General features: G+C 39.0%; 1 protein-coding gene across 2 annotated transcripts in view; it reads left to right on the top strand.

The window, feature by feature from the left end:
- The window catches only part of MAGI2 (membrane associated guanylate kinase, WW and PDZ domain containing 2), a 789,679-nt gene that overhangs the window by 445,451 nt on the left and 316,499 nt on the right, over positions 1-27,729 (top strand). For both annotated transcript variants that reach the window (XM_089524612.1, XM_089524611.1), the window contains exons 4-5: positions 9,581-9,796; positions 24,392-24,602. In XM_089524612.1, coding sequence (XP_089380738.1) covers positions 9,581-9,796; positions 24,392-24,602 — 427 coding nt within the window. The remainder of the gene's footprint in view (positions 1-9,580; positions 9,797-24,391; positions 24,603-27,729) is intronic.

Below are 27,729 nucleotides of genomic sequence, written 5' to 3'. Positions count from 1 at the left end.
AAATGAAAGATACTTTGGGCTTGAAATAGAAGTAATCATTACAATTTCAAACTTTAAAAGGGAGAAGATCCATATTCCAACAGGTGAAGGCTTTAGAAGAGAACGTAGTCAATATACTGCTCAGTGAAACAGCTCTTGATTTTGATTCTATTGATTTTGCAGTGTCATTTTGGGTGGTTTGGTCTGTAATTCACTGCCTGTTTATCCTGAAAAGAATCATATAGAAGTAATGAGATCAGTTCAGTAACTGCTAAGCACAAATTGAGATGGCATGTTTTCAGAAAATGTGTATATAGCACTTCTAACTTCTGAAGTCAGTGCCTAGAACTGAATAGGTTCTAGGTTGTATGACTTACTAAGGCCTTCAACTTCCATATTGTAAAGTAAAAGATAAATTATATAAAAATTATAGCTCTGTGGGAAATGAGGGTTATTAATGCCAAAAAAATATCCAGGGCCCAAACACAAGGGCAAAAAAGAGCAGCTTCTTGCCACCTCAAGGGCATGGCATGCAGATGATACATGCGCCCGTATCGTCCAGAAGCCGCTCTAAGGCCACTCCTTGCCAACAGCCTGTTCAGGTCCATGGCAATCGCCAGCTTTGAGACCATGGCATCCAGTCGCTGTGGTCCTGCACCTATTGGGGCTTGCTCATGTATGGAGCGGCCAGAGGCCCCTCCAAGTTACCCGTCTGTTTGACCCCCTAGGATACATTAAACAACAAGAACTTACCAGTTACAAATTTGTTATCAACTGTAGGTTTTTCAGAGCATTTTGCATCTTCACACCCAGTACCTAATGAGAATATGACAAAATACTACTGTATTCTTGTGAAGTAATTGATTCATTTGTTTTTTCTGGGGAACAGAATTCATGTAGAGATTCAGCACCTCTCTCACAATCCTGTTTATTTAATGGATTGACAAGACAGCTACCAGTCTCTTCTAGGGATGTAAAGACTGCTCCCAAATTTTAACATCACTAGTGATAATATATATGGTCAGACACTTTTCTGTCAAAAAAAGTTATCTGAAATTTTTCACCTCTTAGGACTTAAACTTTGGTTTCACAAAGACAGTGCTTTCTGCAAAAGCAACAAAACTATTATTTTCTGTCCAAAACATTGGCTCCGTGCAAGAAAAATACTCTGTGTGTGTGTGTGTGTGTGTGTGTGTATACACAAAAGTAAGACATTTTTCAAAAATGGCCAAAATACAAAAATAGCAATAAACATGTGCAAAACCACTTCTTACTCAATGAGAAGAAACTTCTTAAATTATTAATTATTGCACATGAGAATAAAATGAGCAAACCTTTACATCCCTAATCATCTTCATTCCATCATTTCAGAGAAAATTCCTGGGAACTATATGACATAGCTCTTTAACATTGAAATTTCTCTGAAAATACTTTGAAAAATTTTCTGAGAATTTTTAATTTCATTTTTTATTATTATTTGTAGGCACAGCAGTGAAAATATTCAGAAAATGATCCCCATTTACCACCAGCAGTACACTGGAAAACAATCATCAAAATAATCCCACATTTATCTATTCTGCATTTGCTAACTCTAGTAAAGATGCAGATCTTATGTACTACATTCAGAATTCTAAGGTCTACAAGAGAAAGCTTTCTCTCTTTCTGTCCACCATCACAGCCTTGTTTGGTGAGGACACAACAGAGAGAGCCTTCTCAGTGGCTGCTCCGACCCCATGGAACTCCCTTCTGTGGGAGGCTAGGCTGCCCCGCTTCTTACTTTCCTTTTGCCAGAAGGCAAATACTTTTTTGTTTAAGCACGTTTTTAATGTGTAAGCAGGGGACTTTCTTACTAGGATGGTTAATTAATCTTTTTAAACTTATTTTGGTCTTTTAAATGATTGTATACTATTTTATGTAGTGATTTCCTTTTTAAGTTTTATTGTGAAATTATTTTTTTATTGACACTCTCTGGGAGCAGCCTTGGCTTCCAATCTGGAAGAAATGCATCATATAAACGAAATAAATAAATAAGGTTGTACATCTTTTTTTAAAAAATCATAAAATAGTATTGGTAAACAAATGTGCATATGAACCAACATGTGAATGGGGAAAATCATGCATTCCCAAATACCAAGAGTAGAGTATGTTTTATTTTTATCATCATGGCTGTGAAGTCGGTATGCCAAACTTTTGACTCTGATTCTGTCTCCAATTCCTTCATAAAAAGCTAAAGTATATTAATTAGTAATAACAATTTTGTCCTACACTTTCAAGGCTAGGAGAGACCCCCTTCCCAGCTCTGGGACCTCAGGCAGCAGCCTCTCGGGGGTGCCAGACAGTGCTGGCACTCTGCCCATGCCCAGGGCCTCCCTACTCTGGTGGAGAGGTGGGATGGGGTGGGTCAGTTTTGCTGGGTTTGGGCAGGACAAGCAGGGGAACCTTCCTTCTCTCCAGACCGGAGTCACTGCCAGCACTGCCACGTGAGCCATTGACGGATGGGAGACCCCCCACTGTCTGAGCCCCGAGGTAAATGGCTAAGTTTCATGTATTATATATAGTGTACTTTCTGGTATTTTTAACTGTAAGCCGCTTCAGTTGTTTTTGTAACAGAGAAGCAGGATATAAATAAAGTTTTTATCATTATTTATTATTTACCTCTGCCACTGCCACCTATTCCTCCTCCCTCCGCCTCCTCCTCTGCCGCCACCCCCCCCCCCCAACGTGGCTTGCCATCCATGGATGCTGGAATCCATGGATGGCAAGTCTGCAGATACAGAGGGTGTACTGTAACGACAAGGAAGTGTATCTCTAGTTTATCTTTTAAAACATAGGAAGCATATGGAGAAATGGAGAACAGTCCACACAGCTGTTTTCAGTCCAAATGGGGAGAAACTGTGCCTATTTTGTTGTTGTTGTTGTTTTTGTTTGTTTATCAGGACTCTATTGAAAGTTGTTTCACCCTGGCAAAACTTCAGCATCTCTGAGAAATGAATCTTTTGACACTGGTGTAAGCAAAATAATAGCCCATCCTATTGTTGGTGGATTACTATTGCAAATGCAGAGAATGCTTAGATTTATCTATGTATACAGTCTTAAGGATGGAAATTGTATTTGTATAGCAAGTACCTGATCCACTCTTACAAAGTAGAATTAATTGCTCTTTTGCCATGGGGTATATTGCTTCCCAAATAGTATTTGTATTTTCACTTTAGTTTTATCTCTATCCAACTATTCTGAAGCTCCCATTTATATAAGAGGCAGTCTGAAACCTTAAGTCCAAAGACATTGTCATGAGGACAACAAGGTAAATCAGGAAATGTTTAGATTACAACAACTGATTCTAAACTACTAATGTTAATTTTAGTTTTAGATATTTTACTTTTGTACCATTCATTGCCATCACCAGATTTTCTCTCATGCATGTGTTTTGCTAGGTGAACAATTCATGGGGCTAGTTTCAAACAAAACATTTTCTGTTCAGTGCCACAATAGAGTGCATGGAGTCATATGCTCTTGTTATCTAATGAAATTGCTATATTCTACATTAACTGAACTCCCAAGCCATTCCCAAGGACAACTCAAGGTTGATCAAGTTAAGTGAGTCAAATATGGTTAATATTTCAGTGCAGAAGCATTACGTGGAATGAGACAACACCTGCCCAAGAAACAGAAGTACCAGTACTTGCAGAAATGATAATAAATAAAATAGTCTGGTTACTTGCATAATTAATGGTGAACAAGCATACACACACACACACATACACACACACACACAAACACACACACACACACACACCAATCATGGATTTATACATGAAAATGTGTGAGTAGCTGAGATTTAGAATAATGAATACAGTTCAGTATGCTTCTTTTTCTCTTTATTTGGCCGATACTCGACCTAGAGAATGTGTGTTTGCTCTTGTTAAAAGTGTTAGTGTTATCTTCAAACTCATCCATCCGTTCTGTGAAGGTGGCAGCCACAGATGCTGGCAAAACATCAGAAATAAACTCTTCTAGAACATGGCCACATAGCCCGAAAAACCACAAAAAACTATGGATGCCGGCTATGAAAGCCTTCGACTTCTCATCCATTTTAGTTCATGCTTCAGTCATTGTAAACAGTTTGATGAATGCCCTTTCTAATTTTGCCATGTGAATTACAAGTGTTCCTTTGTCTGAAGCATTATGTTTTTGCTAAAACAAATGGCAAATTGTGATAGAAAAGTTTGCAGTATCTATTTAAAAGTATTCAAATATACTACACACTAAAATCATTTTATGAGTTTTTGAGCCATTAGGCATCATCTCAGTGTTTCACTTTTATAAAAACATCTGCTCTATACAATGTTATTGCAGTGCAAAGAACTCTTGAGTTGTTAAATTTGTTGATTACCTCTCTAGTAAGATCAGGTAAGCTGCCTGAGCATTATATGTGTTCAGTTCCCCCACCCCACTATTGCTGGCCTATCTTATTTATGTATGTGCAGTTAACATATTTCAACACTCTGCTGCTATAGAGGAGACATAAATTTAAAAAGGCAGTTTTAAAACGCAGTCATTTGTGGACTGACATAAAGAACTCTTTTTTTCCTAAGCCAATTGAAGATGCTAATGATATGTCTTTAGGAACCATATAAATGAAGACCAACTTAAGGAACATAAGAGTTGATCGGGAAATTCCAGGACTGTGGATTTCTATGTATTAATTGACTTGTCTAATGTTTCAGAGTTTATTATTCTGCGAACAGATGCAGTTCATGCACTGCCTCTTTTGTCTTATTGCTGTGATTCATTGTAAGGGCATTGGTTAGGTCAGGTGAAATGCATTTCCCTGTTATAACTAGAAATCAGGGCAGTAGCCTTGAGATCTTTTACTCAGGAAGAGGCTCACTGCATTGACATTTTTGGAGATGTGAATTTGAGGATAGTCCATGCCAATTTTGATGTAGGAAGCATCAGACATGTGACATTTCTAGAAATTTATCTTCAATAAATAATATCCAGTACTTTGTCTGGAATTGTTTATCCCCCTCCCCAATAGATTTTGGGACCAAACAGACAGGCCAAAATAAAGCTGCTTCAGGTCACTTTGGAGGTATGCCATTTAAATGACACATGCATCTTAAGAGACCAGAAGCTGCACTCCAGTCCTTAGGACTGGAGCATGGCTTTGGTGTGGCTTCCAGCCTCTTAGGATGCATGTATCATTTAAACAGCATACCTCCAAAGTGACCTGAAGCAGCTTGATTGTGGCCAGTCTGTTCAGGCCCTTTGTTGGCATTAAAATTTATCATCTACTTTTTTTAGTTAGGTTCCACTGTGTCTTTCACGAACTAGTCATTTCATCAAAGTTAGGAAAGGTCTAGTATACATTTTGCCCTACTAGCAGTGTGACATACTTGCATTTTTAAAAAATTAAAATAAAAATGTGATATTTTTTTCAACCCATCTCAGTAAAAACTAGGAGGTAGCTATCTAACTCTGTCATTCTATATGGATGGATATAAATTTTAATGAGAAAAAATTGTATAATAGCTTCGGTTATATGTTCAGTTGCAGAGACTCCCTCTGTCAATTTCAAAGAGATGACAAATCTGGGACAAGGAAGTGGTGCAGCTCGAACAAACATTGCTCTTAACTGCTGAACTTCTCTACCAGTTTAGAGACTGAATAAATTTGGTAATACTTTACCACAGCACTTTAAACTGAAAAGGACAGAGTTGAAGCGGGAAGGGAGTTGGTTAAGGTAAAGATACAGGGATTTACAGGTGGACAGACAAATGAACAGATGGACAGACAGGAAAAGATAGTCTGAACGAAATCAGTTTTTCAGCTCATGAAATGGAACGATATTATGTGAGCAAACCAGAGCCTTTTTGTAATGGGTTCATAACAGTGTCTGTCTGTCTGTCTGTCTGTCTGTGTAATGCATATTGTCTTTTCTTGCTTTTAAAAGGCATTTTATGGCATTCTTGGCATTTCAGTAGAACGTTTCTAGTAATGTGTCATTCTCTTACTGAGTCAAGCCTTCCTTGAGTGGAAATTCCATATCCAGGCACTGGTGAGAAAGAGTCAAAATTCATTAAAATGACCAAATTTAAACAGCCATTTAAACAAATAAGGTGGGCAGAAGCCAGATGCCTGTGCCAGTTTCCCACTTCTAATCCTCACCAGCTGCTCAGCAAAATGGTATAAAATTGGGCATAACCAGAAATGTATGAGATACTTGGTTGTACCAGAAGGGTCACAGTATCTGCATTGAAACTTGAACCTTGTGGATTAGTGCAGCATCTTTAACCAGAAAAAAATATTTTAAAACACTTCTGTTCCTTCTCCATGCCTTTCCTTCTAGTGGGATCCAGTGATGACATATTTGTAAGCATGGAGCAGTTCTTTCCTGAGTTGTTCCACAATCCTTGCATGAATTTAAAATTGAAATTTAATTGATTTTGAGGAAGAAACAGTTCAAATTAATTCAAACACACTGTGCATCATGAAACACAAAATTTGTGGGATTTTGAGGATCATGATTCATGTTAAAATCCCCAGAATACTTGTGCCATGCAAACCCACCAAAAGCCATGTGTCTGTTTCCCACATTCCAGTCCTACTATCCGAAGAGCTAATAGCAATTTTATTCCACAGTGCTACCTTTCCAATAATTTTGTTAAGTAATTGAAGTGTAGACAAACTCACATGTCTAGTGTACTCTGTTGAATGCCATGGCTAAGCAAGCACTGAATTCAAGTCTCTTTGGTCATATGATCATGCCTTAATCATACCAGGTTGGGCAGCTACAGGAGTAAGTGCTGTGAAGATGCTCAATCACAGTACACAGTGATTACTCATGAGCACTCTGCCTTGTGGAAGTTATACTATAGGATTTCACAGGATTATGCTATTTAATATCTTGATGAAACTACTAGGAGAGATCTTTAGTAGATGTTGACTGAGGTGTGAACCAATATACGAATGTCAACCAGACCTACCTTTCCTTTTCAGTTACAAGGTGAATGAACTGTGTCAGAGTACAGTGGACCCATCCCATCCATGGGGGTTCAGGCTGCGCTCCTACACAAATGGCAAAAAATGTGGACAGTCATGCCCTATAATATTCAATGGTGGTGATGTGTATATGGATGTATCAGCATGAATGTGTGCACATGCCACTAGTGAATAATATGGGCCATAGTGATTGGTGGGTTGTCAGATCCACAGATCATCAGGCCATCAATACAAAGGGTCCAATGTACACTGTTCAGAATGGATGGAACTGGAATAGAATAGATGTAATTAATGGGCAAACAAATGGAAAACTATGCAGATAGGACATAAAAGCTATTAGTGTGTGTTTCTCTGCTCTGCTGTGTGGTGTTTGACCTGTTGTGGAGAGGGCTGTACTCCTCTTAAAATTATCTTTTTCCTGATTTGGAAATAGTTCTGAATCCAACATGTCTTAAGATCGTCCAAAGTTGATATATCCCAAAATAGTCGTGTTGGCCATATAGCAAAATATAGTATCATCCAAAATCCACTAAACTTTGATACACTTATTGGGCCACCCAAAATGTACGTTATACACGTTGCAAACATCTGAAGCTCTACTGGCTTCTTAATTAAATGCCACGGAGAGATTCGCTGCCTTAAAATGTAGTCGGAATGGTGAATCGATTTTGAATCGATTCAGAGATGTGAATCTCTCCATGCAAAAAATGTAAGTGTGACTGGCCCCGGAGATTCAATCCAGGAAATAAACTTTAAATTCCTTTAGCAAAACAAAACCTATTCCCTGTGAGATTTATGCCTTTATTTGTACAAAATGTTGTGCTAACTATTGTTTTGATTTCTGAAAATGATCCAGAAACTTCAACTAATCTATAATAGATTAACAAGATTACTAGTTCGGACTGGACAATATGATTATATAAGTGAGGAAGCATGGGAAGTTTGAGCATTGGACTATGACTCTGGGGAGCAAGTTTCAAATCTCTGCTCACCAGTTGAAATCCATTGGCTAGCCTTAGGCAAATCACACTCTCTCAACCTCAGAGGAAGGCAAAAACAAACCCCTCTGAACAAATCTTTCAACGAAAACCCCATGATTGGCTTGCTTTATGGTTGTCATAAGTCAGAAATGACTTGAAGGCACACTACAACAACAAATACGATCATATAAACTTAGTGTTTTGTGATCTGGCTAGGAAAATGTTTTTACTGGCTAGGAAAAATGAGAGTTACATTTCAAAAGCACCTGGAGGGCTACAGGTTGCCCATGTTTATTTAAAATTCAAATTAATGTTAGGAGACAGATTATCTGAAAGAGTATATTTTTCTCTACATTCTTGAACTAGTTTTCTGAGGCCCATCTCAGAAATTAGGTGGGTGAATACTAGAGAAAATATGTACTGTATATTCCTTCATAGTTGAGAATACGTAGGCTTCATGCAATATTAAAGAACACCTGAATGTTAATCACTTGAAAGCAAAATTGTGGAGTTTGGATAGAGAAGGCAGAAATATTAATGACAGAAAATCAGGAAGTGGAACAAGTTGACTCTTAACAAATATCTGGCCGTGACATTTAAAAATTTTGGATCATGGTCCACTCATTGGAAAATGGTTGCATTATCAGCTAACATATGTTTAAGTGTCTGGTGTATTTAAATATATATATTTTTGTGTTTGTTTGTTAATTTGATTTTTTAAAGAACCTCCAGGGTATTTGTTAGTAATTAGCATTTTCATTAGCAGAAAGCAGGATACGTATTTTCTTATAAATTGAAAAGCAAACACTTCCACAGGCTAGGCAATGAGGAGGGAAATAGCAGCAGCAAAATCTACCAATACAGCATCATTCTCTGTGGAACACACGTTGCTGTATACATTTAAATACATATTCACAACCAAAATGAGAGTAAAAATCTAACAGGAGTGCATTAACCCAAGGCTGTAATGTATAACAGCTTACGCAGTTCCTTTTTGAGTACTATATCTCTGTGGAACACACATTGTTGTACACATTTAAATTCATTTTCACAACCACAGTGAGAGTAACTATCTAACAGGATTGCATCATCTCATGGCTGTAACTGCTTACACTGTTCCTTTTTGAGTAATATATCTCTGTGGAATGCACATTGCCGTATACATGCTGTACACATTTAAATATATATTCACAACCACAAGAGTAACTGTTTAACAGGAGTGCATCACCCTATGGCTGTAATGTGTAAATCTCTGTGGAAGGTACATTGATGTACACGTTTAAATACATATTCACAATGACAATAAGTGTAACTATCCAACAGGAGTGCATCAACCCATGGCTACAATGTATTACTGCTTATGCAGTTCCTTTTTTGAGTAATTGTCTCTGTGGAATGTACATTGCTGTACATATTGCTGTACACGTTGAAATATATATTCAAAACTACAAGAGTAACTATTTAACAGGAGTGCATCAACACATTTAACAAGACACTCCACAGGATGTTCAGCAACATTTGAGGGCATGGGGAGACAACGCTGGAAATACTATGGCTATAAAAGTGTAGGCTCCACGCACCTTCATTTCTGCTCTTTGTTTTGTTTTGCTTCCTAGATAACTACTACGGTACTCCAAAGCCTCCAGCAGAGCCAACCCCATTACTGTTAAATGTAACAGACCAGATACTCCCAGGTGCAACACCCAGTGCTGAAGGCAAACGCAAAAGGAATAAGTCAGTGAGCAATATGGAGAAGACTGGAATAGAGCCTCCAGAGGAAGAGGAGGAAGAAAGAGCTGTAGTCAATGGGAATGGCATGGCAATAACACCAGGTCAGTGCTCTTGTATGAAACAAGGCTTCCCTCAGCCCATCCCCTGTCATTTTGCACATGTTTTTTTTTAAATTTGCCTCTATGAATGAATGAAAGAACTAAATGTTTTAGCAAAAGGATGGTAGGTACTGAAAACAGCCAATCCTCATCTGCAATATCTTCTACAGCTTACTGCGTGACATTATAGTCTGCATTTTGCTCCCTCTGCTTTACATCATTAGAGGTCAAAAGAAAGGAAGCAGGGAAATACAGAATTTCATAATGTTACAAGATGATATAAGTTCTAGTAGTCTTCATAGATAATACACTTGGATTTTTTGCATTGTGTGGGTTGTGCAGTATTTTCTTCCGTAAAGAGAATTCCAGTGTGTATATATGCCATATTTGAAATTAGTGATTGTACAAAATCAAGCTAATTTCACCTAAACACTCAGAGCCAGAATAAGGTGTTTTCTGATTGAATTATATAAAATAAAACTGAGTTTTTAATTAAAAAATTAGAATATTATAATACCAGGTTAATGACAACTTCCCATAAGGCATTCACTGCCACGGCCCCAAGATTATGGAATGACCTCCCGGAAGAAATCCGTCTCATTACTACCTTAGAGGCCTTTAAGAAGGCACTCAAAATGGATCTCTTCTGGTGGGCTTATCCACTGAATTCCATATAAAAAGGTTATGACGACTGCTCTTCCTTGACTCTGATTGTTGGCTGATGGACGAATTGAAATTTTTAGAGAATGAATAGGAATTCTTGGTAAATTCAGGGTTAGTATTTTATTGTTGTATTGATTGTAAATTGTACTAAGTGTCTTTTAAGGTTGTAATCCCGCCTTGATCCGTGGGAGAGGCGGGAGGTATAAATAAACTATATTATTATTATTATTATTGTTGTTGTTGTTGTTGTTAAACCCTCATAAATTCAAATTCCTTCCCCATATTATTTTTTATGTTGCTGATGGGCTGGGGACTGTGAATATTTTATGATTTATTGTATTTGTACTTTAACTATTTCTATTGTAACCTGCCATGAGCCATAGGGAGAGGGGGGCTAAAAATAATAATAATAATAATTATTATTATTATTATTATTATTATTTGCATCTCACCTTTCTGATGTTCTTTGTGTAGTGCTAAGCTAGTTGCAGTGGTTAGTGCTAAACTGGCTACCCACCACTGTCTGGTAAGAAAGTTAATAAAATCAAGAGATAAAATGAAACCATCATGTTTATTTATTGTTATTAAAGCTGCAATCCCATATATGCCTGTCACTGAATACAGTGGTCCTTCTGAATAAAACTGTAAGATTTTTTTTTAAGATAACGTATTGACAAAGGTTGCTTCCATTTGTAGTGTGTAACTTTCCTTGCCTATTTTACTTATCTGAAGCCAGTCATTTACTTCAGGATCCCTGTGATATAGTACAGTGGTCCTCATTCTATCCAATGTGGCAGAACTGGTACTATATTTGTGAACTTTGGATCAGCAAACAATGGTTCACAGACCACAGCAGTCCACACTTTTGAGTAACACAGATGTAGTTCACGATCTGGATTCTTTGGCTGATTTCTCAAGTATGGTTTGCAACATGTTGTTGTTTTTAACTGCTCTCAAGTCAACTTTGACTCATGGTGACCATGTGGATGAGACATCTCCAAGACACTCTGTCCTCAATCACTCTTCTCAGGTCCTGCAGGCCCAGGCTCATTTGGGTCAATGTCAAGGAGTCTGTGTTTGTGGCTGAGATAGCAATTTAATGAGGAAAGAAACAAACTGGAATTGAGTTTCCCATCTCTCAAAGGTCTTTCTGTGAGTCATGAAGTCATTTCCCTAATTCTGCTTTGTCTTTAGTGAAGACAAGTTCAAACTCTCCATGCCTGAGGATGGCAAGGAACCAACTACTTCTGGTCTTGGCTCAGGATGATACGAAGCATTATTGAGAAATAATGGCAGCTTGGCTGTAGAGTATAAGAGAAGGCTGGACCTCCTCCCAGTTTGCAAGAACAACACTAGTTCAGCTAAAGGCTACTAGGTCAGCTACAAAAGAGCACCCCTTGGCAATATGGGCTTCCTTGACAGTAAGAGAGTTTTCCTTAATACTCCTTCCAGGAGGTTTGACTCCTGAAACGCCTGAAGTTAGGTCTGGGTAATGTCTAGGCAGATCAGCAATATCAGCCTAGGAATGTGGGTCATCTGAAACAACATTTATGCTGGGCTTTAGAGTGTATCAGGAATTTCTGTATTTCCTGGTTCTAGTTGTGACTGATCTGTCCATGTCTAGCCTTGGACTTGGTTTGGCTTGGGCTGTCTGTTGCTTGCACTTGACTGGTTTCAAATCACTGCTTGACTGGATCATCCTCATCTGCTTTTTCTGTTTGCTATTACTTACTTTAACTAGTTACTTTTGAAGGGTAATGAGGATGCAATGAAATAATGTTTCAAATGTAGCACAGTGCACAAAAGCAGAGTTATTTTATTGGTGTGTGGTGTGCCGTCGTCTCTAGTGAGCTTTTCTGAAGGCATTTTGACAGGCATGTTTCAGATTCTATGCCACCTGTCTAAGGTTTTACTATCCCCCTCCCCCCCCCCGAAAAAAATAGCAGAAAGCAATGAAAAACCAATTTATAGTGCAACAAGTTGCACAACAAGGTGTTTTTTTCACATTATAATAAGCAGTGGCCATGAGTTACTTTTCAAACAATGTAACTAGGAGCAGGAACAAATTGTTTAAAAAAGAAACTTCTAGCACTGCTCACACCCCAGGCCCAAAAACAAGCCCCCATTCATCTATTCCTTCCTATCCTGAGGTAACAAAGGAATTCTAAGCTAGATGGATTCAAATATTTACCAAGGAAGCCCAACTCCACTCAAGGGTTGGTTTTACTTGCTGATATTGTAAGTTAAGAGTTGTGGCTCAGTTACTAAAGAATAAATGATAACCCAGAAGGTGGTCCCAGTGTGACTGCTCTGTTTCCAAGTGGTCAAGTAGTAGGTATGGGACTTTTTGCCAGTGAAGAATTGCCATCAGGATGGCTACAATACCAATGACTGGTTGGCTCACAAGTCCAACCTCACCTCATCACTGGCTGCAAAGTTGTAATAATAAATTTAATACAGCAACTTACAATTTGCTGCCATGAAATGCCACCCCAAAGTGGCTGTCTATGGTGATTGCTACATATCACGCCTAACCAGCATCAGTTAAAACACATTAATTAAAACATGCCACAGTTTAAAAGAACAAATAAGTCCTTCATATTCTAAAACAATCTACATTTAAAATTCATCATTTAAAATTCAAAGTTTAAAATTCATCTGAATAAGCCTGCTGGAGGAGACTGCTATTGGTAGTACATTACCTGTGAGCTGCTTTGGGTCCCTTTCTGCAAGAAAGGCAGCATAGAAATTAAATGAATAAATAAATACACCATGTTCACCAAGAATATGAAAACGTTGTTGTAACTTATGTATATTTATTTATAGTAATTTATTTTAATTTTTATTCAAATACAAAGGATGATCCAAAAGAATGTGTTAATTCTTCATCCATGGCATTGAACAGGGACGTAGCCAAGGGGAGGGGGGTTCCTGGGGTCCGGACCCCCCCTTCCATTAGAAAAATGAATGGTGTGTGCTGCTGTGCTGCCACACCCAAGCCCCATTATAATGGTGGCACTTAGTCTGGACCCCCCCTTCCTAAAATCCTGGCTACGTCCCTGCATTGAAACATCATTGGTCACAGTGGCTACTGGTGGCTTCCATGTCCATCTGTAGGATTTAGCACCTTGTACAGTTCCTTCTAACTTCAGACAAAATCTGGAACAGATGCCTGTCCTACTGACACAAAAGCCACTAGCCACCAGTGTTAGAACAGGAATTTATGCTTTGCATGATACATATGTTCTCAAGACAGAAGGCTATACTGACTTGAACATGCAGTAAAAAATATTGTTTGTGCATGTGCTGATTTAATCATGTTAGAGAAGAAATGTGAATTTCTTGCCAAATAATTTGCCCTAGAAAAGCAGTTGACCCGCAAAGAACACTTAAAAGCTTCTTTGGATCACCAGTGGATTAGTTACAGAGATTGTTATATAGACATTATCCACCTTCATCCATCCATTGCAGAAACAGCCGAAGGAAACATGTCTACTCCCAGATGAAGGATGGAAAGCAGAAAAAGGAGGGGTAGGTGGAAAGGTGGAAGAGTCAAAGGGTGATGATAAAGTTTGAGATGGAGAAATAAATCTATACTTACACAAACAAGGATGTGACTACAAGATGCAGCAGAAGCCCAAATTAGCCAGAAGCAAAATAGCTATTTCCAGGGCTCCCTCCTCCCCCCTCTTTTTAAAGAATAAAAATAATAAATGTGTTAATAATCATTCTGTGTGCCACTCTGGGGATAAAACGGAAAGAAATTGTGTTGATGTCATTTGATTCTTTATGGTGGAATTTTGCTTTCTCTGGTGTTCTAAAAGCATGGAAGAAGAGTTCGAATCTCCCATTAATTACACATTCCTTAGGCAGCAGTGAATATTTATGGGTTTCTGAATCCTGAAAAGCATTTCATAATTTAAAATCAGTACTTTAAAAAGGAGCAGCACCCAAAACAAGTACTATCACATTTTGCAATGTAAATACCATTGTGCTACATTTTGGGGAAGAATGACTGTTATTGGTATTATTCCTTTTCTTCTCCAGGATTTAAAACCCATGTTGATATTGCCTAGGTGATATTGCAAATTACTTAACATTCCAACAGATAAATACTTGGTAAGATGTTCAGAGGCTATAACTAACCTTAATGATGAGAGTAAAATTATGCACTAGCTGTCTAGGTCAACTTTGTCAGTCCTGGTTAATTTGTCTAGATTTGCAGTGAAAGTAGCCCAATTTAGAACTGTCCATGAGAATAATTTCTTATAAGAAATTCAGATTCAGTAAATATTTTCACAAGTATGTGTTGTATGTTGCATATTTACTATTTGGAGCTATCTTTTAAGAATATGTAAAACTTGTGACCTTATCTTTTATTGTATGATTTGATTGCTTATTATTGGATTTTCTTTTGGCTATATCCTTTATTTGGCTGTCAGATAATAAAACTGATGTGATAATGCCAGGTTCACCAATGTCATGGATTAAGAGCTTCATTGTTTACTGTTACCTAGAATGTAAGGAGATGGAGGAGGAGCAGGAGGAGGAGACAGTGACATAGTAGGAGTGGTAGTAGTCGTCTTCTTTTGCCTCAGGAATGAGCAATACATAGAAACATGGAACAGACCATAAGAGCCATCCAGTCTGATCCCCTGCCATGCAGGATGACACAATCAAAGCATTTCCAACAGATAGCCATTCATCCTCTGCTTAAAGACCTCCAAGGAAAGAGGGTCTACCACACTCCAAGACAATGTATTCCACTGTTGAACAGCTCTTACTGTCTTCCTAATGTTTAGGTGGAATCTCTTTTCCTGTAGTTTGACTCCATTGCTCTGTGTCCTAGGTCCAAAACAACACTGCAGAAACAGTCCAGTTTGAGACTGCTTTAACTGCCCTGGCTCAATGCTAGGGAATTCTGGGAACTGGAGTTTTGTGAGACATTTAGCCTTCTCTGTCAGAGAGCTCTGGTGCTGCAATAAACTACAGTCCCCAGGATTCCCTAGTGTTGAGCCAGGTCAATTAAAGTGGTCTCAAACTGGATTATTTCTGCAGTGTGCTTTGGGCCCTAGTCTCTCGAGCAGCAGAAAATAAGCTTGCTTCTTCTTTCTCTATATAACATCCTTTCAAATATTTAAACATGGCTCTCATGATCCTTGGGAGCCAGCAGGGTGTAGTGGTTTGAGTGTTGGACTATGACTCTGAAAACCAGATCTGACTCCTGGCTCAGCCAATATAACCCCACTGAGTGACCTTGAGCAAGTCACACTCTCTGAGCCTCAAAGGATGGCAGTGGCAAACTCCCTCTGAAGAAGCTTGCTAAGAAAACCCCATGATAGGTTCGCCTTAGGGTCGCCATACATCAGAAACAACTTGAAGCCTCACAACAGCAATAACAACCATGATCCTTAGGACAAGGGGGTCCTCTTCCTACATTGTTATCCACTTCTGCTCCCTGTTCCACCCAGATTGCAGTCACTTCTGCCCTTCTCTTCCTTTATCACCTATCACGCAGAACTATTTCAGGCCAGAGAAGAAAGGCTACATACTGGCTGCACAGTCAAAACATTGCAATTTAAAATATATATGTGTGTGTAGAAAGCAGAACATGACAAACATTTCAAGGGTATAGTACCAACATCTCTCTACCTCATCGGTGCCATCAAAACTGTAAGAGCCCCATCCCTTCTCTTCCCTTTCTCTCCCTTCAGGGAAGTTTAGGATGACTCTGCTGTCCTTTCAGCAGCAGGCAAAGACCTTTTCATTCTAGCAGACTTTGGGGATTTGCATTGTTTTACAAGGAATATATATATATATTAGTGTGCTGTACTATTTTTATTCTCTCTTTTTAAATGATTGTTTCAACGTGTAGTTTTATTGTTAGTTTCATACTGTTTTAATCACACCTTTATGTTTTTAATCATATGTGTGTTTAGTTTTAATTCTCTATACTACATAAGCCACCTTGAGTCTTAGTTTGGGAAGACAACTTGTTATAAATATAGAGATGAATGGATGGAGTGGAACTCACCTTGCATATAGCTGGTCTATGTGTTTGGAGACTACTCTAGCACCCTCCTGCATCATAGCGAGAGGGATATATAGAGGGCCATCATTGTTGCTGATACCAATGACAAATTCAACAGTGACTGCAAATCCAGCATGGTATAATTCAAAGACATAGCCATGTCAGTATGGATCAGAATGGAAAGGGATTTTGTAGCACCTTTGAGACTGAGAGAAAAAAGTTGGTAGCATAAACTTTCATGGACTGAAGTCTGTTGTTTAACTGCCCTTGAGTTGATCCTGACTCAGGGCAACCCCCTGTCCTCCACTGCTCTGCTTAGGTCCTGCAAATGCAGGCCTGTGTCCTCCCTGATTGAACCTATCCATCTCACATACAGTTTTCCTCTCTCTACTACTACGTTCTTCCTTTCCCAGCATTATTGTCTTTTTTAATAATTCATGTCTTCTCATGATGTGGCCGAAGTATGACAGCCACAGTTTGATCATCCTGGTTTCCAGGGAGATTTCAGGCTTGATCTGTTCAAGGACACATTTGTGTGTCTTTTTGGCTGTCCAAGGTATTCTTAGCACTCTTCTCCAACATCTTATCTCTGGCCCGTTACAGACGGGCGTAAAGTATGTCCCCAGGACATACAAAATGGCGGCGCCCGTTCCACACGGGGGCCGCATTACGACATCACGAACGTGCCGCCTCGATATTTTTGTGCCATGTGAGGGTGCATAGAGCGCCCTTTCCACGGCGCTAGAAGGAGCTCCGAAACGGAGCTCCTTCCGCGATTTGCATCACTAGTGCAGCCTTTAGATGGCTGTGCCAGCGGTACAAGGGAGAAAGGGGCCAAGCGGCCCCTTTTTCCTCCTCCCTGCCACCACCTGCTGTCCTTGGGGCTTGAAGCCCCAAGGACACTCCTTTCCAGGCTGCAGGGAAGTGGCCTTTTCTCGCTTCCCCGCGGCCTGGAAAGCGGCAGATTGGGGCCCCAGAGGCTGCCGTTCTGGCAGCTGAGGCCCCGATCCGGCAGGGAAAGGAGCGTCTACAGGCTGCCCCAAAGGGGCAGTCTGTAACGCTCCTCTGTCTACTTGTCTACTTATCCCTCTGCATCAATAGAGAATAATAATAATAAATAATAATAATAATGTTTATTTATATACCGCTTTTCCAAAGTAGATCAAAGCGGTGTACAACAGGAAGTACAATACAAAGTAAAAACAAACAAACAAACAAACATAACAGGCCTCTCTCCCCCTCAAGATGGTGGCTGAAGGGAGGGCTTTTCTTCTTCAGGCAGGCAGTTGGAGCTAGCCTACCTCTCTCCCCTCAAGATGGTGGCTGAAGGGAGGGCTTTTCTTCTTCAGACAGGCAGTTGGAGCTAGCCTGCCTATCTCCCCCCAAGATGGGAGAAGTCTCCGCTGTTTCCAGTAACCCCTCAAATTTCCAACCCATGCTCTGTGTTCTTTTATTTTAAAATATCACTTTGTTATTAACTAACTTGCTTACGAACATACAAAGCTGCTGTATATTTTCAACTATTTCAACCACATATCCAACTATTGTTTATTCTGTGGTAACTCTTCAACAGATGTCTCTGTCTTCTCCCTTTTAACTGGAGATGCCAATAACCAAGCATAAGACCTTCTCTGTTCAAAGCATACGGTCTGCTTCTACATCATCCTTCTTTCTTACGTTTTTGCCTGATTATATCCAGGGCAGCACAAAAAGCAAAAGTAGTAGCTTTCTTGTGGTTGCTTGGTTGTCACATTTTACATTCATTAGTGATGCCTGGGCTGTGTAATACTATGATCCTGAACAAATGTGGACCTGACATTTCTCCATTATATGAAAACTTTGTGGCTTCAGGTGCCTGAGGGTTGAAGGTGGCTGTATATTTAAGTGCCACTGAAATGGTTTTGACATATGAACTACCTTCTGTAGAAAATGTATACCAAAACCACTTCTACAACATATTCAAAACTGTGGGTGAAAGAATGCTTTTAAGAATGCTTTTTAGCTGCTGAGCTCCTTTAATAATTTTCCAAACTCATTTCTCATAAAAAAAAAAAGATCTCCCAACTCCTCCAACTAATAATAAATAAAATGTGCTGGTTCACAGCATTAAAATCTCCAAGCCACATGGGGACTGTATGTACCCCCAAACCTATTCAAATTATTTTACACCTAACCTGGCAAGGAGTACGGAGGATGCAGGCCACTCCTAGTGACATCCTAAGGGATTATTATTATTATCATTATTATACTTTATTTATATAGCGCTGTAGCTTTACACAGGGTTGTACATACAATCAATAAAATAGATAAAAATAAACCTAAGATGTACAATCTACAAAATAATAATAATATACATATAAAGTAATATATAATAATAGATGATAAGGAGTCGATAAAATAAGCAAAATAAGGATGACACAAATGCTCCCCAAACATCTACCTTTGGGTGGAAACAGGCTGTGGTATTCTCCTAAATCCCTTTAAAATGCTAAAGAGGTGGTGTGAATGGAGCAAGGCTCAGTGGGAGGATACAGGAGAGGCCCCAGATTTTTAAAAAAGTTAATTTTAAACAATTAAAATTGGAAAAAAATTAAATTTAAAAATATCATATCTTAACCAAATGTTCATGTTAACCATATGAAATTATGTATATGTAAATACATTTAGGCTGTGTATATGATATTGTAATATTGCATATACATTTAGGCTATGCATATGATATTTTAATTTGAAGATATAATTTTTTTCTAGTTATTTATATCACAACTATTGCCATTGCATTCAGTGATATACTGGAATTATGATTTATGAGAAACATTAGTACAGAAAACATTACTAAGGATTCTGTATGATGTGGTATGGGAGGAGATCAAGGAGGCAGTGACACCCTAAGTTACCACACTGGGTGACACCAACCCTAGTGATACCATTGTGGCCTAGCATAACTATGAATCAGGAAATACCATGTCTTAAATTTCACATCTGCAGTCAGGTCAGTTGATGGCCAGCTTCAGCCCTCTATCTACTGTGTTGTTTTAATAAACACGGTTGACTCATCCTTCAGAATGATAGTAAAATAATTTATAGGAATCTCTTTAAGACAAAATAAATGTTAAGTGATACTAGTTGTCATCATCAATATCATCCAAGTGACACACAATTCAAACATTTCAGGTAACATTTTAGAAAGCCCTAGAGGAACTAAATGATGAACCAGCACTATGGAAAGCTCCACAGATCCAGAATGTGAGGACAATTGTTTCCTTGTTTTGCTGCTGTCATTTTGACAGGAAGTCATCATCTGATAACCTTTTCCTGCAACAAAACATTTAGATGAAGGACATATTTGCACTATCTATCTCCCCCTGCTGTCTGTCTTTCTTTTTCTTTCTTTCTTTTAGAAGCAGCTTAATTTTTGAAAGTAGGTCGCCTAAAAATGCAAGAATGTTGCCCATGGTTACAGGAAGGAAGCCTTAATTCAGAATCTCATTTTGAATCATAGAAAACTTTGCCAGTGTTTAACATACTGACTTAAGATATCTGGCACACAAATTCTGGATATTATTTTAAATGGATGGATATATATATATATATATATATATATATATATATATATATGGAATTCCAGCACTTTAAAACCAAAAAGTCAACATTATATAATAATAATAATAATAATAATAATAATAATTTATATTCCGCCTTTTCCCAGGGGAATCAAGGTGGATTACAACAATTAAATAGAACAGTATGATCCAGCAATAGAAAACTTAAGCCCTGCATACAATGGGCCCTCCATATTAGCTGGGGTTAGGGGTGCAGGATCCTCCTGAAAATGGAAAAACCACAAATTAAGAAATATATATTTTTTTAACCTGGGAGAACACCTGTCTAGAAATCTCTAGGTCCTCCAACACAACTCTGTGGTCAACATCCACCAGAAGCTGACCACAGAACTGCACTGGAGGACCTACAAATGCCTAGAAAGGTGTTCTTGCTAGGAATCTCTAGGTCCTCCAGTGCAACTTCTGATGGACATTGGCCATAGAATCAGGCTAGAGGACCTAGAGATTCCTAGAGAGAACATTTTAGTCAAGTCCATGAATAATCAAATATGCAAAAGTCAAAGTCACAAATGTGGAGGATCAACTGTAGATTCATTATTTATTACAAAATCTTGCACTTCCTGAGGCGCATGGCAGTTCTTCCCCTTCCCTGATTTACATACTGAAATCCTTTAATTTATAATCTAAATGTCATTCTTGTTAATGTCATTCTTTGGTATTCAGCCATTCATTTAATTCCCTGTATCACCAAAGTCTTTCATGCATTCGCAGTCAGTTTCACTTTCCGATAGGATAATGTCCAGATAAGCATGATGTTGTATGAAAATCTTCTCGCGAGTATGCTATAAGAACAGGAAAAGGACATAACAAGAACGTTTTGTCTCCCATCTGACAATCTCCTGTGTGTCAAACAGCCAGTGGGAGCCACCCATTAGACAGCCCCTTTGAATGCTGGGTTGGGGCTGTGAAAATCACACACCACACCCCCAACCTGGCTTTTTGTCAGCACAAAAAGAAGTTGCAAAATTCCACTCCTTTCTGAGTCGGCAACAAGCCGGCTCCTCTACTGCTGCTGCGGCTTTGAAGTGCTCCTGCAGTGTGTGGCATATAAACACTGCATCGCCAGAGTGCCAGAAAGCTGCTCGCTATGTGGTCAGGCAGGTGGCATGACACTGACTTGAAGTCAGCATCAGTGTGAGCAGTGTCTAAACACCTAACTCTCTAGCCGGCCCAAAGGAGTGGTTTTCAGTCCATGAAGCACAAGCTTTTTAAAAAGCCTTTTTCTTCTTACACTGTGAGTTTCATCTGTTCCAGCAACAGAGTTTTTTGTAGCCCGCTCCTTAAGGTGAGCCCTGTGGCTGAGCAAGTTTGAGGGGTGTTATTCTCATCCTCCTCTCTTCTTCTGTCACTGAAGGAGAAGAAAAAATTTGTCTGAGTATTTTATGTTTGTTCACTTATATTTTCTCCTCAAACATGGACATAACTTCTGCAACCCCTTGGCTGCAAACTTTCTGGATATTTGTATTATTTTTCTCTTTATTGGGTTGGGACTGAATAAATGTTTCTGAATCAATGAAAAATGTGATGGTGATGACTACTGTGTTTACAATATATGCAAACTATTCAAAGTTATGATTTTATGTTGCCTTTTGCTGGTAATAAGTGAGCCCATTGAACTGCACAGTGCTTAAACACCAAAGTAACTGAGCATCAGAGTATAGCGAGGAATCATTTTGTAACAACAACTGCACAATCGTATGCATAGTTACAGGGAAGTACCACATATACAGTGGTACCCCGGGATACGAATGCGCCGCCTTACGAAATTTCCGGGTTACGAAAAAAATCTATTTAAAAAAACTGTTCCGCGTTACGAATGTTTTTTCGGGTTACGAAAAAACTTTTGGTGCTTTTCTGCGCTATTTCGCACCAAATCGCGGCTTTTCCCCATTAGCGCCTATGGCTTTTCGGCTTGCGAAAGCCTTTCGGGTTACGAAAGCGGCGGCGGAACGAATTATTTTCGTAACCCGGGGTACCACTGTACTTGACTATAAGTTGAGAATTATATGCCCCAAAATGGACTCCAAAATCCTAGGTAGACTTATAGATGGGGCAATACAGTAAAATAGTAAGCAGATGGGAGTAAAAGAGACTCACTACAGCAGTGATGGTGAACCTTTTACAGACCAAGTGCCCAAACTGTAACCCATACCCCACTGGCTTTCTAGTAAGAAACTCTGACAAACTCTGTGCTAGGGCGACAGCATGTGTGGCCCACAGAGAGGGCTCTGAGTGCCACCTCTGGCACACGTGCCATAGGTTCACCATCACTGCACTAGAGGAAGGTTGACCAGGCAGAGTCCTTCCCTGAAAGCCCTCCTTCCAGGCTCCACGTGGAACCCTGCCCCAATTGCTCTAAATGCTGCCAAGAGATCTCTTCCGCCGCTGCCACTTCATTCTCCCAGGCGAGGCTTCCCTCTGCCCCTGTGGCCACTGGAGCTCCATAAAACCCCAGACTGGAGACAGTTACTGGGATCCGGGTTCTAGTTTAAAGCAGCACCTTCTTCCTTTTCTCCTTGGCGGCCCCCCTCCCTGCACATCAGATTCCTCTCAAGGTACATCCAACTCTGGTCAGGAAGCCAGAGTTAACCCTCCATTCTCCTCTCCCCCTTGGATGCCTCTCAGGATATATCCAAGGTGGGGAAGAGGATCAAGGAGCCAGAGCTAATCCTCCACTCTGGAGTCTTAGAAAATAATAAAAGTCACAACAGTTAGCATAGAATCAGAGATTGGTGATAAAACTGATCAGGTTTTCATTTATGCAGGAGCTTAAATGGCACCTAGGGAATGCTTACAGAACTGTGGTGAAAGGAGGAGATACTGAGGCAACTGATCACCCAGCATCCCCCCAAAACATACACACACACACATACACACACACAAGCAATGGGATGGCTGTGCCAAATGGATCTGGAGATCCCACCCAGGTCAGCCATTCTAGGCTTCCCATCTCAGAACCAAAATTTTAAAGCTGAGAGAGATTTAGAAAAGGATAATAATACTAATACTACTAATAATAATAATAATCTGATCCCCACAGATGGGAAGGGTGCACTTTAACTTCTGGCCTTCTGAGTGACCTTAGTTTTAATGCTACTTTCTATAGAGTTGTTGTTTTATTTCACTTTGCTATACATTGCCACAGTAACAAAAGTGGAAAGGCAGAATGAATTAATATGATTGATAGTATGAATGAATGCTTAAAGAAGTGAAAAATAATCTCAACCACTGAACAGACATGGGTTTATTACTTTCCTTTTTGTGGCTAGGCATAAAATGTTAATTTCCTTTGGCCTTCAGACCTACATGTAATTGTAAAGAATTGCATGTATTTCCCATTAATGGGTTCAGCTATATCTAACACTGGATGGCATCACACCAAATAGATGGAATCAAATTAAGTGTGCTTAAAATTTATATATATATATATATATAGAGAGAGAGAGAGAGAGAGGGAAGTTAGGTGTAATGATATGTTTTAGCTAACATATTCCATACTAGCACATTTTATTTGACATAAGCTGCTCCATGTCACAGTTTACATCATCAGATGCAATGTGCTTATGATAAAGTGGATGGGAGTCTACAAGAGCATTTCTCAGATAAAACATGTTAGTCTTTAAGGTGTTGCAAGGCTCTCTGTGTTTTAAAATTCCACCCTTTCTTGGTTGTGCAAATAAAGCTCTGAACTAGTGCCTCATTGGAATTCGTGGATCTTGTCTGTGTGTCTGTGTCTTCAAGTTGCTGTCAACTTATTGCAGCCCCATGAATTTCATAGGATTTTCTTAAGCATGGAATACTCAGAGGTGGTTCTTCCTGTTCCTTCCTCTGAAATACAGCATAACAGCACCTGGTATTCCTTGGCAGTGTTCTATCCAAGTACTATCCAGGGCCAACCCTGTTTACCTTCCAACATCATGGTGTCTTCATGATATTAGAGTCATTGAAAGCATTTAATTTTGTAGTTTCTTCATACTGTTCCATTGTCCTGAAATTTCACCAAGGCTTTGTCACCACAGCAACAGTTTTTCTGTCTATTTGTTCTTTCCACTAACCTAAAGGTCCTGGCCTAGATAACTCTGTCACTTTCTATACAAGAAAAGGTCAGTCATGCTGTATATGAACCAAACTAAAGATTTCTTTAATTCGGATCATAGGACCATAGTTTTTGTTCCCAGTATGCAAGGCCCCTAAAAATAGCACCTATTTTTACTGCATTTGCTGCATGAATTGCATAGGAGTGACACACATGTCTTGACACACATGTCTCTTCTTATGTAGAATCAAGTGAACATGAAGAGAAGAGTACAGGTGCCTCAGGTGAAACCTCCTCTCAGCCTTATCCTGCACCTGTATACAGCCAACCTGAAGAAGGAAAAGAAGATATGGATGTAACAAAGCAGCCAAAACCTGAAGAAAATGATGAATTGGGCCCACTACCTGACAATTGGGAGATGGCTTACACAGAGAAGGGAGAGGTCTATTTTATTGAGTAAGTATTTGAAAATGAAGTTGATAATGCCTTCCTATATGGATTCCTGAAAACACTGTACCTCTAGGGCCCTATCTGCATGGGCCAAATAAAACAGCATCTCCCAGTTCCCTTACAGTGGGAAACCAGATGATACCCATCCCAAAGCCCAGTTCGGGTGTGAACAAACCTGCTCACTAGGTACCAGAACCAGTTTTTACTCTTCTTACCCCAGATTATAATAAGTCACCAGTTGCTTTGGATCTTTGGGAAGATTTAGAAGTTGGGCAGCTGTTTTGAAATATATCTCACTGAGCAGCTGGCACAACAAGAGCTGCCACTGCTTGCTTGCTCGCTCCGAGGTCAGAATAATGTGCCCAACCATGTAACCATCACTGGGCACCTTGTTCTCAACTCAGAGTGAAGCAACCCACAGTGTATGGGATGGGTGGCTCATCAAGATGCATGTGTAGTCAGCCACCCAGTTTCAGAATGGAGGTCTTCGCAACAGAAGATGGTCAGGGCAACTCAGGGGACAAGTTATTCTGGGCTGCCCTGCTCTAGTGCAGACAGGGCCTGAGTTCAGTGAGGCTTACTCTCAGGTAAAGTTAATTCTAGATTTCAGACCAAGAATGCAACACAGATTCTCAACCCATCTGACAAGTCCATCTATAAAATGAGAACAGCATCCAAGCTACACATCTAATTTATTTCTATTACTACTCCTGTTTTGAAGCTTTATTGGGCAAAATGTGCTGGGAAGTTCTCTTATAGATATGAACACGTGTTTATACAACATCTCTAGATTTTATTATTATGTGTTACACACACTAGTCAGAAATGGTGGTTGCAAAGTAAATATTTGGAACAAACAAATCATCTTATACAAATGTATAGTTTAGACTAAGGCATAATATATTTATTTAGATTACCAGTATGTGCTAGAATGTAGACTTTCACAATCTCTGTTGACTTTCTCATTGGTTGTTTTTTCATGTTGTCCAGACTTCAGAAGGTTTAGTGTTGTGGAGGCTCTGTGAAATTTTCTTTGTTTATGACTCAATTGAGTTGATGCCATAAAAAGACTCAGTTTGCTTTAGTGAAAAGAAGACATCAAAAAGCTATTTGTTTAACACTTCCCTGAAAAGAACCATAATAAGAATATCAGATTGTTAAATAATAGATGAAAAACAGATACTATAATGTGTAAATCAGACTAAATTGGAAAATGTCATGCTTGTGAAGTTTTTGTTACAACATCATCCAAAGCTTTGCAAATAGTAATTGTTCTTTGGCTCACGTCCCAAACACTTGAATGAGGGATATTGTTATCACTACCACTTTGTAACATCCAAACTCAGTCTCAAGTCATCATTGGCCTTCTTCCCATTCATTATCTACTGGAGTTTCTATTTAAACACCTGTCCACAAACCTAAACTTCCATAAATTCACATCAATTTTGTTGAAGTACAGGAGTGCCTCAGTTAAAAAAGTAAATGTGCTCTTGGGCATTACTTCTTTAACAGAAAATCTGGTACCAGAGACTGAAATGACATGGAAAGAATATGTTTCTATGCCACAAAAAAGAAGAGCAATTCAACAATATTTCAGCCAGCTTTTAAATCAAACGTAACAATATGCAAATGCAAAATGAAACAACCAGCTACCTTTCTTACACAAGAAAACAAAATGGAAATGGAGCCAGAGAGTAGCAGCTTTCTCCATGCCTTACCACATGGTTTCATGCCACTTCAGTTCTCTTCTCACATGAGACAGTTGTAAACATGCATCTTTTTTCTAGCTGGAAAAATCTGTTCGACAAAACCCATGCTTTTTACAATCATCTCCCATGGGAAGAGTACTGAAGCATTATAATATCATGCGGTAAGGCATGAAGAAAGCTCTGGATCTGTTTCTGCTTTGTTTTCTTGTGTGATAAGGTTCCAGGTGAGGTGAGCCTTGCACAAGTAAAAAAACACATTTCAACCTTCTAAAGACCACTTGTAAGCTTCTTCCAAAATCATTTTAATTTATCCAATCTCAATTTTTCTTATTTCTGTGTTTGTGACCAGATTTATAGATCTCTGCTTCTTTAACATGCAGGTAGCTAGTCCAGCAGGCTGATCTCCCTTTTCTCTCTTTTACTGTTCACACATGCTTAGCAAGAGATCATGGAGAAGCTGCTGTTTACCTTACCTGTTGTAGGCAGGTACTCACAACTACAATAGTATAGGCTAGAGCAGAATCCTTCTCTTTTGCAGCTTCAGCTTTATTGCATTATTTACTACAAACATGCTGCATTAACTTGACATCAGGTTGTATTTGTCCACCACTCTCATAAATCCTCCCATTGCCACTTAACTAAAAAGAAACTTTAAACTTGACAGAAGGCAAGATGGGAAAGAGGTTGGACAGAACCATAGTAATGTAGTAGTTTGAGTGTTGGACTACATATCTGGAGACCAGGGATCAAATTCCTGCTCACCTATAAAACTCACTAGGAGATCTTGGGCATATCACACTCTCTCAGTATCAGAGGAAAGCAAAAGCAAACCACCTCTGAAGAAATTTGGCCAAAAAAATTCATGATAATACCATAAGTTGGAAACAACTTGAAGGCATACAACAACAATAAGTATATGAATGCTTTGTAGAAAAGAGCTTCTTTATCAGAGGCTTTGTTAACTGAGGTATGCCTGTAAATGCTATCCTAATTATATTCCCCTAAGATCACATGGGAGGTATCTAATCAAAAAGTGGATTGAATCAATTTATATTCAGCCTATCAATCAAAATGGATTTTTTTGTAGCCAGCAGATCATGTAATGAAATTCAGAGTTCAACTAGATAAATATATTTGAACTTAAATGCAACCAAGGAAACCTAAGATGCCATCAGCTTACAGGAGGAGTTAGTTTTCTTTGTTTCCATTTTATTATTTATTTTAATTTAAAAATTATTAATAATTAAAACAATGATTTATAAAACAAGAATATACAATAATTGTGATCATTTGTACCAGTACAAATAACCCTGTTTAGACATGTCCATATGATGTGACTTTGCAAGAGTTCAATTTGTGTCTACTCCTCCGACTCCCTTATTCTTCTAGACTCCTTTTCATCATTTTTCCTTCAAACAAAATTC

This window comes from Sceloporus occidentalis, unplaced genomic scaffold (assembly GCF_023333645.1).
Source record: "Sceloporus occidentalis isolate IW3139 unplaced genomic scaffold, rSceOcc1.0.p SCAF_5, whole genome shotgun sequence".
NCBI classification, from domain to species: domain Eukaryota; kingdom Metazoa; phylum Chordata; class Lepidosauria; order Squamata; family Phrynosomatidae; genus Sceloporus; species Sceloporus occidentalis.
The sequence above is the reverse complement of the archived record's forward strand: the minus strand, read 5'-3'. Positions and strand labels throughout refer to the sequence as shown.